The following is a 14,804-nucleotide window of genomic DNA, read 5'->3' as shown; positions in this document are numbered from 1 at the left end:
CATTTCAGTTCATCCCAAAGGTGTTCAGTGGGGTTGAGGTCAGGGCTCTGTGCAGGACACTCGAGTTCTTCCACTCCAATCTTCACACTTCATGGAGCTCGCTTTGTGCACAGGAGCATTGTCATGCTGGAACAGGTTTGAGCCTCTTAGTTCCAGTGAAGGGAAATTGTAATTCTACAGCGTACAGAGACATTCTATACAATTGTGTGCTTCCAACTTTGTGGCAACAGTTTGGGGAAGAAACACACGAGTGTGATGGTCAGGTGTCCACAAACTTTAACCACATAGTGTATGTTTTACCACAGCTACGGCATAAATGTTTAGAGAAATTAAACACAACAGAGGAAGGGAAACCAGGAAGAAGCTGGTGAAATTATTGAAAAATGTGATTAGACCAAAATAAGAGAAAATAAAATAATATATTTATGTGCTGTGAAAGTCATGCTGAACAAAGGAATTCTCACAAACCACCAGCGAGAGAGAGGAAAAGCTCATCTCCATCTTTGGGTTAAAATACAGACAAGTCGCAGAAGGCCAGCTCTGTAACAGCTGTCCGGTTTAATGGAATTGAAAAAAATAATAATAATGATGGACCACTATGGATCAGAGCAGCGTTTTATGGTTGACCCACCTACTGTTACGCTACAGGACACTGGTGTTGTTCTTCACCAAGTTTCTCAAACACTTCAGTTCTCAAAATATTTCTCTCTCTCGCTCTCTCTCACACACACACACTTCTTTACTGTCCTTCTTACAATATGGATCAGAGATCGGACACAATAATGTCTCAATGACAGAGAATGGAAAGCGTCCTACAAAACCAGGGGCTGTAAAACTACACAAAGCTGTGACTGTGATAAAACTGTTCTTAAACTCTTTTAGATTAATCCAATTGCACTGAACATAAACTGGAGGAACAAACCCAACCTTCCATCTGGCTCTGACATCTGGGGTGTGGTTTTGAACACAGAAGGTACGCGGATTAAAAAAAAAACACACACACACACAGAAGAGCAGAACAGCAGGGGAGTGAAAATAAGAAACAGCACATGTTCTGAATTTCGTGTCTCAGGGTGAGGCTCCTCGAGCTGCTTTGCTTTTCTCCAGGCGGTGATTTCCACGCCAAGAATGCAGAGGAGAGTAGGAGATTATGACAGAAGGCTACGGGCAAACACGATTTCACAACATGACCACATCCTAAACACTACAGCCGTCCAGACAAATTTCATTACTCCAATATTTTTCAGATTTTCATATTATTTACATATTAATGCAACAAAGCACTGTAGAATTCTCGATTCTGATTGGTCAGATGATTCAGCTACAAACATGTTATGGTTTCTATAGTAACAGCTTTGTCAAGTTTTCTGTAAGGAGACATTTATTTAACATTCATGGAAGGAGTCTCCAGTGTCGGCACTTTGTAAAGGTCAGAGGTAAGGCTGTATCTTTAAGTTTTCCGACAGAGGAGTTCACGCGTTTCGATTTCTCAGTAACGTGACAAGTCTTTTGGAATTCACGAGAGAAAGCGAGAGGCTGGTGAGGGAACTTCCTAAAACACAAGCAATAACTTGTTTCATGGATGTTCCACAACATTAAATGTAACTAGAAATGGATAAAACGTATAATATGGCACGTATTAATACATTTTTTTAAATAATCGTTGGGAAATCACTGTGTTATAAGAGAAGGCTGTTAAAGCAAAATAATAAATAATAGTTATTGATTATATTCCTGAAAGAGCACATCCAATCATGTTTTACTCCTTAGTTTGAAAAAAATCGCAATATTAAAGTTAAGGATAAATTTATGACATTGATTCGGTCCTATTTGCTTTATAAAGCATCAGGTTTCTGTTGTTTTTTTCTTTTTGTCACACTTTCTGTGTAAAAAGGTGTAAAGACTCATTCAAATGAATATATTACATATTTCAGTTTTATTCGTACACTTCATACGTACAGGCTGACCGGTCAGAACGACACGCCCTGTACCGTCAGTGATTTGGGAAAAACATTATCGTGTTGCTTGACTTTACCCATCAGAGCACACGGCATTTCCCCAAGTGCCTGGACTCTCATTCCAGTGTTATCTTAAGGCCTGTTCTCCCTTTCTCTCTCTCTCCCACCGCCCCAAACACACACACACACACACACACACACACACACACACACACACACACACACACACACAGAGTGATGGCGTTTATCTCCTCTGGCCAACACAAACAGGGATTTGCCGGCAGGGTCGAGAAAGCCTGACCTCTTCACCTCCCCCCAGACCACTCCAGCATGGACAACTACATCGTCTCTGAGCTGCTGTAAAAATACTGAAGTGTTGTAGCGGTGTGTGTGTGTGTGTGTTTGATTTGTTACGGCGTGCCACGGTGTATGCTCAGAAAGTAACCTCAACACGGTGTTTTTCAAAATACAGTTTAAAATGCATTTCTGTTTATTACCATCTACGCGTTCATTTTATTATTTTTTTTACCCAATCAAGTTCCTTCCTCCAGTAGTCTTACGACTACCTAAAAAATTCTCAACCCCGTTCCTGTGTACTCACTCGCCCTAAATCACATTACAACAATCTCCGTTTCTCAGCACAGCGGACGTGACTGTGCTGTAGCTGTGTTCAATATGCTACTGATATAAACACATTACGCTGCGGCCGCTGCTCTTGCTCCGAGCATGTTCCGAGCTGCATCAGACACGACAGAAACACACAGAAGAACTAAACGATCTATTTTTGGCTAAGCAGCGTAGCACTAGTTTGATTTTTTTGTTTATTTTTTGTTATAAGGTCTCATGCTTTCAGCTTATAACGACTAACGGGCCTCATTTATCAAGCTGGATATGAACGGATTTATTCGTAAATCGTTCGTACAAACGTTTACACAAGAAATTTGGTTTTCGTGAAAATCCTGTAATTTCAGGGGGAAAAAAAGTTCATATCCTACTCGTGCTCCTGAGTGTGTGTAAATTTACACACACTAACTAATATAAACCTCGGCTTCATCCACTACAAATCATACAATGTGCATGGATTACTGCACTTTTCAGTCTGGAATATACTGTGGAGGTTAAAGTGATGATTTTTATTACGTTTACAGCGTTTAGCAGACGCCCTTATCCAGAGCGACTCACAGAAGAGCTTTGGAGTCTCGATCAAAAACACATCCTCATGCTAGTCACTAGGTCACAGACTAAGAGTACCATAGAGAACATTTAGTGAAAACCAATTGTTTTATATTATTGGCATTAAAAAAAGAATATAAAAAATTAAGTAATCCAACACAAACCCAGAAATTATTATTTTAAGACAAATAAAACTAGTAATTCAGTTATGACTAAAGAAATGGCGCTGTATAAACGGAGGACGGGCCGCTCTGTCTGCGCAGAGCCGTAAGCTGTAAACAAACACCTCAGCTGATGGAAGATTTAGCGCTCACTTACTAATTACGTAAATAATTTTACTGGCATAAAAGTGAGTCAAAATAACTTCCACTTCTGTCTTTCTGCCTTTACCCTGATTGTTCATTTCGTGCTCCTAGCTGTCTGTGCACCTGATCTTTTATGGAGATTTGGGGGCGTCACTACATGCAAATGAGCTGTGCGTGTGTCGGGAACATGCTTTGCACTTTACGAGTGATCAATATACGCACACAAGTATGAAAAGTGTTTCCAAAACTTTCACAAATCAGGCAAAAAATTTTAGTTCTGCTTAACAATTATTTTATAACGATGAGAATCTCTGATTAGAAACAACTGATTGTGTGTTAAATGTGTTTTTAAAATTATAAAATGTTAGAATTTTGTGTAATTTAGGTTTTGTTCTGTTCCCTTATTTTCAGGGTTAATCCTTTTTTCTAAGACATTTAATAAAACTATTATTGAAGTCAGTTTTCAGAGGTTATCTTTGTATTTCGACTGAATGTACATCATGCCTGTAACGTCTTCAAGTATCGTGATTTGATATTTTTGTCATATTGCCCCTCCCTACTATATACAAGGAAGTGCAGAGGCTTTTGTACAAAGATTTCGGAATAAGTCGATTGTCATAATAATGGTTGATTAACGTGATATTTTTACTCTCGGTTATGATACTGTACACTGTAAGAGCCCCCTCCACCCCCCAACCCCCCCATATTGTGGGAATAACGCAAAGCCCATTCTCTCTCCTGAACAAAAGCATTTAAAAGCATTTCACAGTCTGAATGGTGCTCAGTGAGGCGGGACATTACGCAGGGACACTTTGCTAATTACTCTGGAGTATTTGTGCCGTCACGCCGCTATACCATCAGCCATTCACAGCGCGGTGAGGTCACCCTGACGCAACGTCCTCACATGGCTACTACTGTAACACATCAGAAACAGGACTACACCCCTCCAAGACAGCAGTGAGAACACAAAGAGACACACACTGTGTATGTACACTGTGGTACACAGCGTGCAAGAACATTAAGATCTAATGAGCTGAATCTCACGCAGCATTAACACTCAAAACCAAGCGAGCAACAATGAAGGCATCAGTTTTTCCATCCTGCTTTTTTATCTGCGTAATCGTGAGAAAACGGAAACGCTTTACTCTCCTCTAGACTAAAAACTGCACACATGAAAGCAGACTTGAAGATTTTCATATCCAGTTAAAATGATCATGCTGTCTGGGTGGGAGGAGCATACTCCTGTCAATCGGAGCAACATTAACCAACCACAGGCGTCTGTGAGAGTCATGTATGAGGAAGAGTGCAGATAGCTCTTTCCTCATGAATGACGCTGTATAAGCAGCAGTTTGAAAAGATGTGGTAGTCTCGACCGAACCACGTGTTAGCATTCGCCTACCTCAGCTGGTAGAGGATGTGTGACAGGCAAGAAACACCTCCTCCATTTTTTTTAATCGACGAAACAGACAGTCCCGCCTTCTTATTTTCTATCGGCTCAGAAGACAAAGGCTTAGGAATTCACAGATCTTTCACGTCCCTGCTCTGTGAATTTTATTCGTGTTTGTGGAATAAAATTCACTGCTTTAGCAAAAGAAAAAAAAGGGGGGGCAAAAGTTTTGGGGCGTTTCACATTTTGCTGTAGCAATGGCTAAAAAACTGTAAATGCTACGGCTAAACTGCAGACGCTGGCATCTCTGCCACTGCAGCCGGCGTTAAGATCTGACTTTATTATCAGCACTGGTTTAAACCATAAAGGAGTGTGGAAGTATGAGCGCTTGCCCACTCTGCAACCCCAGGGGCGCTAGTTTACTAAACACTAGGGGGTCAATCCACGGTTCGCTCAGCTGCGATAGAATCAGGATTTAAATATCGTTTAAGGGAAAAAAAAACAACAACAAAAAAAAACCTCTCTACCGGTTGCCAATTAGCCTGTACATCTAGCTTTATCCCCGGGAGAAGCGAACATACCTGACCCGGGACTAAGTAACGATGGAACGAGCATCCCACCACCACACACACACACACACACACACACACACACACACACACACACACACACACACACGCCTCACACTGCAGCTCTTTCTGAATAACAAAACTACACTATGGAGACATTCCACACTCGCCTCCTGAATAAGCGCCTTGGAGAGAAGAAAGAAAAAGAAAGAGAGAGAGAGAGAGAGAGAGAGAAAGAGGGGCCCAAAACAAAACACATAAAACAAAAGACCGAAAGCCACGCCACAAATAGTTGGCAGGCTACAGGGCCATTTGAGCGAGCCTGTGAGCCTTTGCTCCACAGACGGTCAAGCTTAAGGGCTGGACGAGAAAGAGTCGTGTTTCTCAGAACAAGAACCTAATAAACAACAACTATGAGATACGGAAATTTAGCTGAATATTTAATCAAGGTGAAAAAATGGCTCTGATCTAGTAAGGTCATCTGAATGTGCGTGTGTGTTTGACCATCAGAGCTTCTGAGAAGATTAATGTTGAGTCGAGGAAACCCATTCACAAGTAAATCAACACCTTCTGACCAATCAGAATTGAGAATTCAACCTGCGCTGTGGTATAACGTGACTATTATCCTGATATGAGTCCTAACTGTACATACTTCCATAATTCAGCCACGAAATACGTTACGCGGCGATGCGGCGCAGTGAATCTCGGCCTTGTTAGCACGTCTGACCTCTGACTCAGCTTTTAATCAAGAGAAATCAATCTCTGGAAACGTGCCAAAGTGATCACACGTCAAATGATCAGGTCAACGCACAAGGCTGGGAGAATTTTAAAACAGTTTTAAATTAAAAAAATAAATAAATAAATAAAGAAACACCCACATAGCATGACAGAAAAAGCTCAAAAATAAAGCGTGTGCTGGCGAGGGTGTAAAATGCAGGTGTGTGTGTGTGTGTGTGTGTGTTGCAAAGAGAATCAAGAATGTGAGGGGAGGAGGAGGAAGAGGAGGAGGAGAGCCCAACCCTTAACGCCACATGAGCAGATTTGTTATGGTTCAAAATTTATTTGTTATGGTTCAACACGGCTCCAGGGGGAAAAAAAAAAAAACGGCAGGGTGAAATCGAAGGAGGCTGTCCGGATCCACAGTGAACAAAAATCGAAAAAAAAAAAGAAGGTCAGTACGCAAACGAGAGAGGACTAATCCTGTGCCATTCCTCTCTTCGTTCAGTACAAAATGCTGCTCGTAATCCTGCTGTCTGGTGCTGCAGAGAACCTCATCCATTTTGTGTCTCACGTAATTACAGTGCATGAGCGCTTCAGGAGCTTCAGCACAGAGGAAGTGCGGAGAAACAGGAAAACCATTACCATGGAGAAAGTTTGCCTGGGAGAGGTGTGTGCACACACATGCATTGTTTGCAGACTTGCGGTTTGGTTTTTTTTTCCCCCCCAGACTCGCTTGATATGTTCTGTGAAGTCTGAAAACTCTTTCCATGTCTGGGAGCGGTTCAGAGAACATTCTGGACTTCGCCTCGACCGGTCTAAGGCTTGCCGATATGACGATATAATAATATCAATATTGCAATAAATCATGGAAACACTTTTTTTTTTTTTTTTTTTTAAATATCTTTAGTATCAAGATACAACTTTTTAAATTTTTTTTAAATAATTACAAACTCCTTTTCAGTGTTAGAATTCGGTCTTTGTGGAATCTGAGTTTAACACTTCGTAATTTTTGTAGATTCCATGCAACAGCTTCTGCATTTTTTGCCACACTGTTAGCTAAAAATAGAAATCATGATACATATTGTGCATCGGACAAATGTTTTCAAGTGTGGTGATATGGTATTTTTTTTGTCACACTGTCCAGCCCTAGTGAGGAGTGGAAGATATCCTGTCTTAGCAATCCATGCCGAGCAACGTGATTGGTTGACATGTTTCAAGTTTGGTGATGGTGAGGAAATTGTCAGTGGAGGAAACAGCACACCGCATTGATCTAAAAATAAATAAATAAATTAAAAAAAAAAAAAAACATATTTTCATCGAACTGGAACGCTGGAACACACCTTTGTGGAACCACAACATTGCAAAAAACTCAAACACGTCTTGTGCATGGCTAAAACAACGTTTGCAGGTACTTCTGCGCGATTACGTGTTCTTTACCGTTTGAGTTTTTGTACCAGAGGAAAAACAGCAAGCGGATGAACCTAGTGCCTACCATTTTGCACAATCTGTGTGCAGAAGATTATGCACAATTATGAGCCCCGCCCACATGAGTCCCGAATGTGAACTCGAGTATTCGGACCGAGTGTGTAAAACGCCCTTATTTTATTCCTTCATCAGGAACATGGGCGCCTGGGATGAGCAGAGTTCATGTCCGGGATAGTCATCTGTTTTATTCGCAGATAAGCAGCTGTAACAACCAGACAACGAAAATAAACCTTCCTTCCTATTAACATTTCTCTCTCCTTATTCCCGACATTATAATTCAGATCATTCCCATATTAAACTAACCCTTGTTTTGTTTTAGTGCAATAAATCTAGTACTAAAAGTGTGTATTCTTTCCCCTCTCCCACCCCACTGCTCTAATGTACTGCCCTCTTCCCAACACACACCCTGGTGGTGTTTCCCAGGTGACCATTTCCCCAAATCTCATTTCCTTCAGCCCTGTAGTGGAAACACGGCCGCAGCCAAAACGGATGCAACATCAGCGAGACTCACGGCGCAGAACAATCGGGCCGGAGCGCTCCAAACAGGGTGGAGACGTGTGGACTGACCGACTTACTTTCACAACACTACCAGGCTGGGTTTCAAATCAGTAAAGACTCAAAAAGCTTCATGATTTTATTTAACGTCCATCAATACTGAAGTGGAGAGGAAAACAAAACCAAAGTAAAAACCATCGTTTACAACAAGCTGTACATTTATTACCAACACAATTCCACTAATAATTAATTTTTTCAGTAACTGAGCCGACTCTTCGCAAACATTTCTAGCTGAGTTGCGTGAAATATCAACAGCGCAACAATGACAGTTGGAGTCTTTAAGTTCATCAGACGTGTGGATCAGATCAGAAAAATGTCAAATCCGATCTAATATTTCAGTCCAACCTCATCCCTGATACTGACTGACGTTCCGTTAAATGTGATGAAACAGCATATTACAACTAAAATCAGCGTTAAAACAGGTGTTAGCTGAAAACAGTCGTTACCATAGAAACGCTAACGTATAAGTACAAGCTCATTAATATAAACCTGTGAGTTGCAGCTGCACTACTGTCAGAGCTGCTGTTATAGAAAATGAATCTGATGGTTTGTGTTTAATTTTATTATAAATTATGCATACACATTTGCTCGGAAGGTTTGTGGAAGGCAGGAGGGCTTTGCCAATTCACACACAACAATACTCGACTTATCTCTTTCCCCGTTTAAAGCACAATATTTATGTCTTCGTGGAATGTTCATTTTAATTCCTGATAATTCCTTTGTTGCGGAGCCGAAGCGGGGACCGGTGTTTATCCCAGAACAGACGTGATGATGTAAGATCCAGCCGTGACGTCGCTGATGCGCTTCTGCTGAGCTTCAGAGTTTTGTGGGATTAAAGGCAGTCGTGTGTTGTGTTGTGTTGTGGAGGATTCAGACCGTGCCACGCTCCAGCTGGATCAGAGCTCAAACCACATCAGCTTCAGATAGGAAAATCATGTGTGCGTCCACGATAAACAGGAAGCTAATCAACATTAATAAATACATGCTTATAAAACACTACAATCTATTTCCTTAATCAGAGACTGAGTACCAGTCTGAAAAGCTGATATATTTATGCCCTGAAAAAGTGAAATATGGCTTAGCAAGTAATAAAACACGTGAGCGGTGTCCTGTTTTAGGAAAACAATCGGCAAACAGGATGGTGTGATGAAGCAGAGTTACTGTTACCATCCCACAGTTGATTACTTTCCAAGTGTTTTATTCCTCTTATACTACAGCATTTCGCCAATGATCACAATTTTTCATGTATTTAAGAAAGACACGTCATACTTTTTATCCGTTAATAGTTACAACTAACAAATTAGTTCCTGTTCTCACTTACGTTATAGAAGCAATAATCACTCCCTCACCAGTCTCTCTTTTTTCTCTCTCTCCCGAAGTTAATAAGACAAAAAACATTCATCTTGTCAAGTTAGCAAGAGACCGCGAAAGCGTAAAACTCCTCTGTCCTTAAAGTTACAGCTTTACCTCTGACACTGGAGACTCCTTCCATAAATGTTACATAAGAAAACCTCACTACACATCTTTTCCTTTGTTAAATAAAAACACGTTTTTTGAAATCTGCTTATTATTATGTGGCGCATCCTCTATACAAGTTGCTATAGAAACGCTAACATATTACAGAGCGCATTAACATAAAACTCTCATTCAAGTTACAGACGGATCTATTGTCCGAGTCGTGCTTTTATATAAAACTAATCAACACCCTCTGACCAATCGGATTTGAGAATTCATCATGACGTTCTTGAGGAACAGACTTGGGACGTTCTTACCTGGGACCAGAAACTCAATAACCAAAAGTATCAGATCGATATCGAACAATACTCTGAGCGCTGATATCGATATCGTATCGAATGAAATTAGTGGGATTAGTGCGTTCCTTCTTTCAGACAAGCCGCAAGAGGTCATGAAGACGTTCCCATCGCACTCCTGGTTCATTTAAACAGATAATCAGCTGGTGCTAATATCAGAGTGCTTGTCTGCAGCTGTAGGTGTGTGAGCTCAGAACACATTAATAGAGAAACTGAAATTAATCAGAATCATGTTAAAAAATGTCACACAAACATCTCTGATGCTGCTCAGCTCGAAACGCCACATTCATGACATTTGATCAGCTCAGGATTTCTAAATCTGTTAACCAGTTAGAATCGGGACTGGGAGCTGCCGCCATTTCTGATTGGCTAAATGACAAACCAAAACTTCTCCTGAAACATTATTTGACCTCTTTGACCAACCATGCATTTATTCCTCAAACATTAGCAAGCTAATGTTAGACGCTTGGCTATGTCATCATCTCAGCACAAAGATCCACCTAACTACACACAACAGTCATGAGACCCATTGTGTGTCCAAGGCTTTACACAGACACGCATTCAGAGATGCACACAATCACAGAGAGAGAAACATTCAGAGAGACAAACGCACACAGTAACAGAGAGACACACAGTTGCGGAGACATACGCTCACACAGACACACACATAAAAAGATACAACGAGACACAAACAGTCATAGAGAGACACAGTCACAGTTACTCAGTCACAGACAGACATAGAAACATACGCTCAAACACAGACACACAAGTAAAAAAGATAGACACACATGGCCACAGAGAGAGAGAGAGAGAGAGAGAGAGAGAGAGAGAGAGAGAGAGAGAAAGAGACACACACATACACGGTCACAGAGAGAGAGAGAGAGAGAGAGAGACACACACACGACCACAGAGAGAGACACACACACACAGCCACAGAGAGAGAGAGACACACACACACAGCCACAGAGAGACAGAGACACACACACACACGGCCAGAGACAGAGACACACACGGCCACAGAGAGAGAGACGCACACACACACACACACACGGCCACAGAGAGAGAGAGACACACACACACACACACACACACGGCCACAGAGAGAGAGAGACACACACACACACACACGGCCACAGAGAGAGAGAGACACACACACACACACACACGGCCACAGAGAGAGAGAGAGAGACACACACACACGGCCACAGAGAGAGAGAGACACACACACACACACACGGCCACAGAGAGAGAGAGACACACACACACACGGCCACAGAGAGAGAGAGAGACACACACACACACGGCCACAGAGAGAGAGAGAGAGACACACACACACACACACACGGCCACAGAGAGAGAGAGAGACACACACACACGGCCACAGAGAGAGAGAGACACACACACACACGGCCACAGAGAGAGAGAGACACACACACACACGGCCACAGAGAGAGAGACACACACACACGGCCACAGAGAGAGACACACACACACGGCCAGAGAGAGAGAGACACAAACGGCCAGAGAGAGAGAGATACACACAGCTACAGAGAGAGAGACACACACAGCCACAGGGAGAGAGAGACACACACACACGGCCACAGAGAGAGACACACACACACACAGTCACAGAGAGAGACACACAGCCACAGAGAGACACACAGAGAGACATACATGGCCACAGAGAGAGACACAGAGAGAGAGCCACAGAGAGAGAGAGAGACACATACAATCTCAGAGAGACACACTGTCACACATAAAAAGACACAGACACAAGCAGAAGCACAGACACACAGAGAGACAAAAGCAGAGACACAAACACAGACATAGAGACAAACACAGACACAAAGACATGCACACGGTCTCACACACGCAAACATAGAGACCCGGAGAGAAACATGCAGAGACACACACACACACACACACACACACACACGGACAGACACAAAGAGACACATATACAGAGAGACACACACACACACTCCTCATGACGTCACTGGGATTATATGTATAGCCACTGTAGCTGCTTAGGCACTTCACAGTATCTCCTTAAACTATAACCTCATTTATCCTGCTAATACACGCATTTTGCTTTTAACTGCTTAATGCTGTTTGAATTATAGTATGGTTTGTGAAAACCCACTCAGCACCAACAACAACAACAACAACAACAACAACAACAGCATTATTAGCCTGTTCTGCTAAGTTAGCTAGCGAGCTGCTTAGCTGTGCAGCAGGTTAGCTAACATTACCGGTGTGTGATTTGCTAGCTAGCGTCTCACTGATTAGGATTATCTTCCTTAAAAATCAAATAAATTAAAAACAACACAGCAACATCAGCTAAACAGAAACACAGAGAAAATTGCGGACTAACAGAATGAAAACACAGCGGTGGTTAGTTAGCTTGGGTAACCTTTATGTGACATTTGTTAGCTAGAAAGATGGGAAAGATAACTAGCTAAAAAAATTATATATGCAAATTAAAGAGAAGTGGAGGTGTATGTATAGATGTGTAGCATTTTTTAAAATGATTTTACAGATTATACTTGTGTTTTTACGGTTGAAGTTGTGCTCAAACCGTGCACCAGGGGTAAACAAATAAACAAACAAACAAACAAATAAATAAATAAATAAAACCAGACGCTAGTGGACACAAGTGGGGAAACGGGTTCGGGATTAAACACTTATTGTGTAATTTGTGGTGATTTCTGTCCAGCCGGATGTGTGTGTGTGTGTGTGTGTGTGTGTGTGAGGCCACACCGAGGCCTGGCTGATCTACACCCCGGTGTCGGTGTCTCTCACCTCGGTCGGTTGGCTGATCTCGAACAGGTCGAGCCGGTTCGCGTTCCAGTGGTTAATGATGTCGGCCAGCTTGCGCCGCTCCTCCTCTCGGTTCCCCGACATCTTCCTTACAGACACTCACTCACTCACTCACTCCCGAATTATTCTCAACAATCCGATTTAATCCAGAAACACACACCAAAAACTGCGGGTTAAAAACGCGGTGTTGGAGCGCAGGCGGTCTCCGGTTGACGCGCCACTCTCTCTCTCTCTCTCTCTCTCTCTCCGTGTTCTCTTCTCTCCGCCTCTTTCTCCCGTTTCCGCGTTCTCTCTCTCTCTCTCTCTCTCTCTCTCCCGTGCTCTCTCTATGTATGTATGTGTGTGTGTGTGTGTGTGTGTGTGTGTGTGTGTGAGTGCGCGCGCTCCCGTATCACAATACAAGCCCTCCCCGCGGCCGCGCGCGCGCTCCCGTTGTCCGATGATGTATTCCCGTTTCCACCCCCCCGCCCACCATCACTCCACCCCCCCGCCCCCATCAAACCACCCCCGCCCCCATCACCACCATCACCACCATCACTTCCCCCTCGGACTCGCGCGCGCCCAGCGGAGTCACGCCGAAGCTCGCGCGCCGCAAGAATCCGTGTTTTAAAGGAACAGTCCTGAAATAATAATAATAATAATAATAATAAATAAATAAATAAATAAATAAACAAACTCGGGTTTTAAAATAACAGTTCTGAAATAATAATAATAATAATAATAATAATAATAATAATAATAATAATAATAATAATAATAAATAAACTCGGGTTTTAAAGGAACAGTTCTGAAATAATAATAATAATAATAATAATAATAATAATAATAATAATAATAAATAAACTCGGGTTTTAATATAACAGTTCTGAAATAATAATAATAATAATAATAATAATAATAATAATAATAATAATAATAATAATAGATAGATAGATAGATAGATAGATAGACTATGTACAGTGTGGTTCCAAAAGTCTGAGACCACACTGAAAATCTGAGATTTTTTTTTTTTTCATTTAAAATTGGAAATAAACAAAAGGTTTTAGAATTCTGAAATATTTATACAAAGAAAGTAAATGTTCAATATCTTGCATATATAATATTTAAGATTCTGCACTTGTTCTATGTCCCAGTTTAAATATAAGCAGATTTGTGATGCTGACCATGTTAAAGGTCAGACTTTCCTCATGTCTAATCTCTTCTGCTGGAGCGTGTGATCAGACGATGGATCAGATGGATTTGATCTGAATTGGATCATCAGGTTTTTCACAGGCTTGTGGAGTCCATGCCAGCTCGAGTGCACACTGTCATTAAAGCAAAAAAGGGACAAACCAAATACTAAAAACTCTGAAATTCATGTTTCAAAGATTCTACTTTTCACTCACGTTCTGGTCAATAATATAATTTGTAATGAAAATTGTTGTATTAAATAAAACAGAATGTAAAATAGAAGCATTTTCACTCGTGCTCTCAGACTTCTGGACCCCACTGTAGTTCCAGCTGATAACCAGGCGTCCACATACTTTTGACCACATAGTGTTGCTAACATTAATCAAAGCTTATGACTAGTAATTAGCATCTTGATTTATGTATTAATGTATCATATACATGTCACTATCACCTCACAAATCATCACACTTTTCTCAACATGACACTGTTTGGATAACGTCCACCCAGTGGGACAATTCGTCATGAGCTTGGACTACACTTTACACTAAACAATTAAGGAATAGACGAACACTGTTAGAGGAAAATAATCAACAACCAGGTGGTGTGATGCAGCCTGAAGCGACTTGGAGTTAATGTTATCACCCTGCAGTTGATTATTTTACTAAATACGCATGTCCCGGAGAGTGTTAATCTCATACATCTTATGCAACAGCAATTTGTCAATGATTACATTACAAAAGAATGACCTTTATTTTGTTTATAGTTATGGGACGTCCAGAAGACAAGTTACTTCTTGTTATCACTTGTTTACAGCAGCTATAAACAGTCATTCCTTCACAACCGTGTAGGAC

At 41.5% G+C, this 14,804-nt stretch overlaps 1 protein-coding gene across 16 annotated transcripts in view; it reads right to left on the bottom strand.

Moving 5' to 3' along the window:
* Window positions 1-13,080, bottom strand: part of afdna (afadin, adherens junction formation factor a) — a 126,260-nt gene extending 113,180 nt beyond the window's left edge. For 13 of the 16 annotated variants that reach the window (XM_034313668.2, XM_053242125.1, XM_053242126.1 and 10 more), the window contains exon 1: window positions 12,766-13,079. In XM_034313668.2, coding sequence (XP_034169559.2) covers window positions 12,766-12,867 — 102 coding nt within the window. In that variant the 5' untranslated portion in view covers window positions 12,868-13,079. Of the gene's footprint in view, window positions 1-12,765 lie in introns of all 16 variants that reach the window. The other 3 variants (XM_053242127.1, XM_053242124.1, XM_053242133.1) reach the window with 2 other exon arrangements.
* Between the last annotated feature and the right edge of the window lie 1,724 nt (window positions 13,081-14,804).

The sequence above is a fragment of the Pangasianodon hypophthalmus genome, chromosome 19, assembly GCF_027358585.1.
Source record: "Pangasianodon hypophthalmus isolate fPanHyp1 chromosome 19, fPanHyp1.pri, whole genome shotgun sequence".
Taxonomy (NCBI): domain Eukaryota; kingdom Metazoa; phylum Chordata; class Actinopteri; order Siluriformes; family Pangasiidae; genus Pangasianodon; species Pangasianodon hypophthalmus.
The sequence above is the reverse complement of the archived record's forward strand: the minus strand, read 5'-3'. Positions and strand labels throughout refer to the sequence as shown.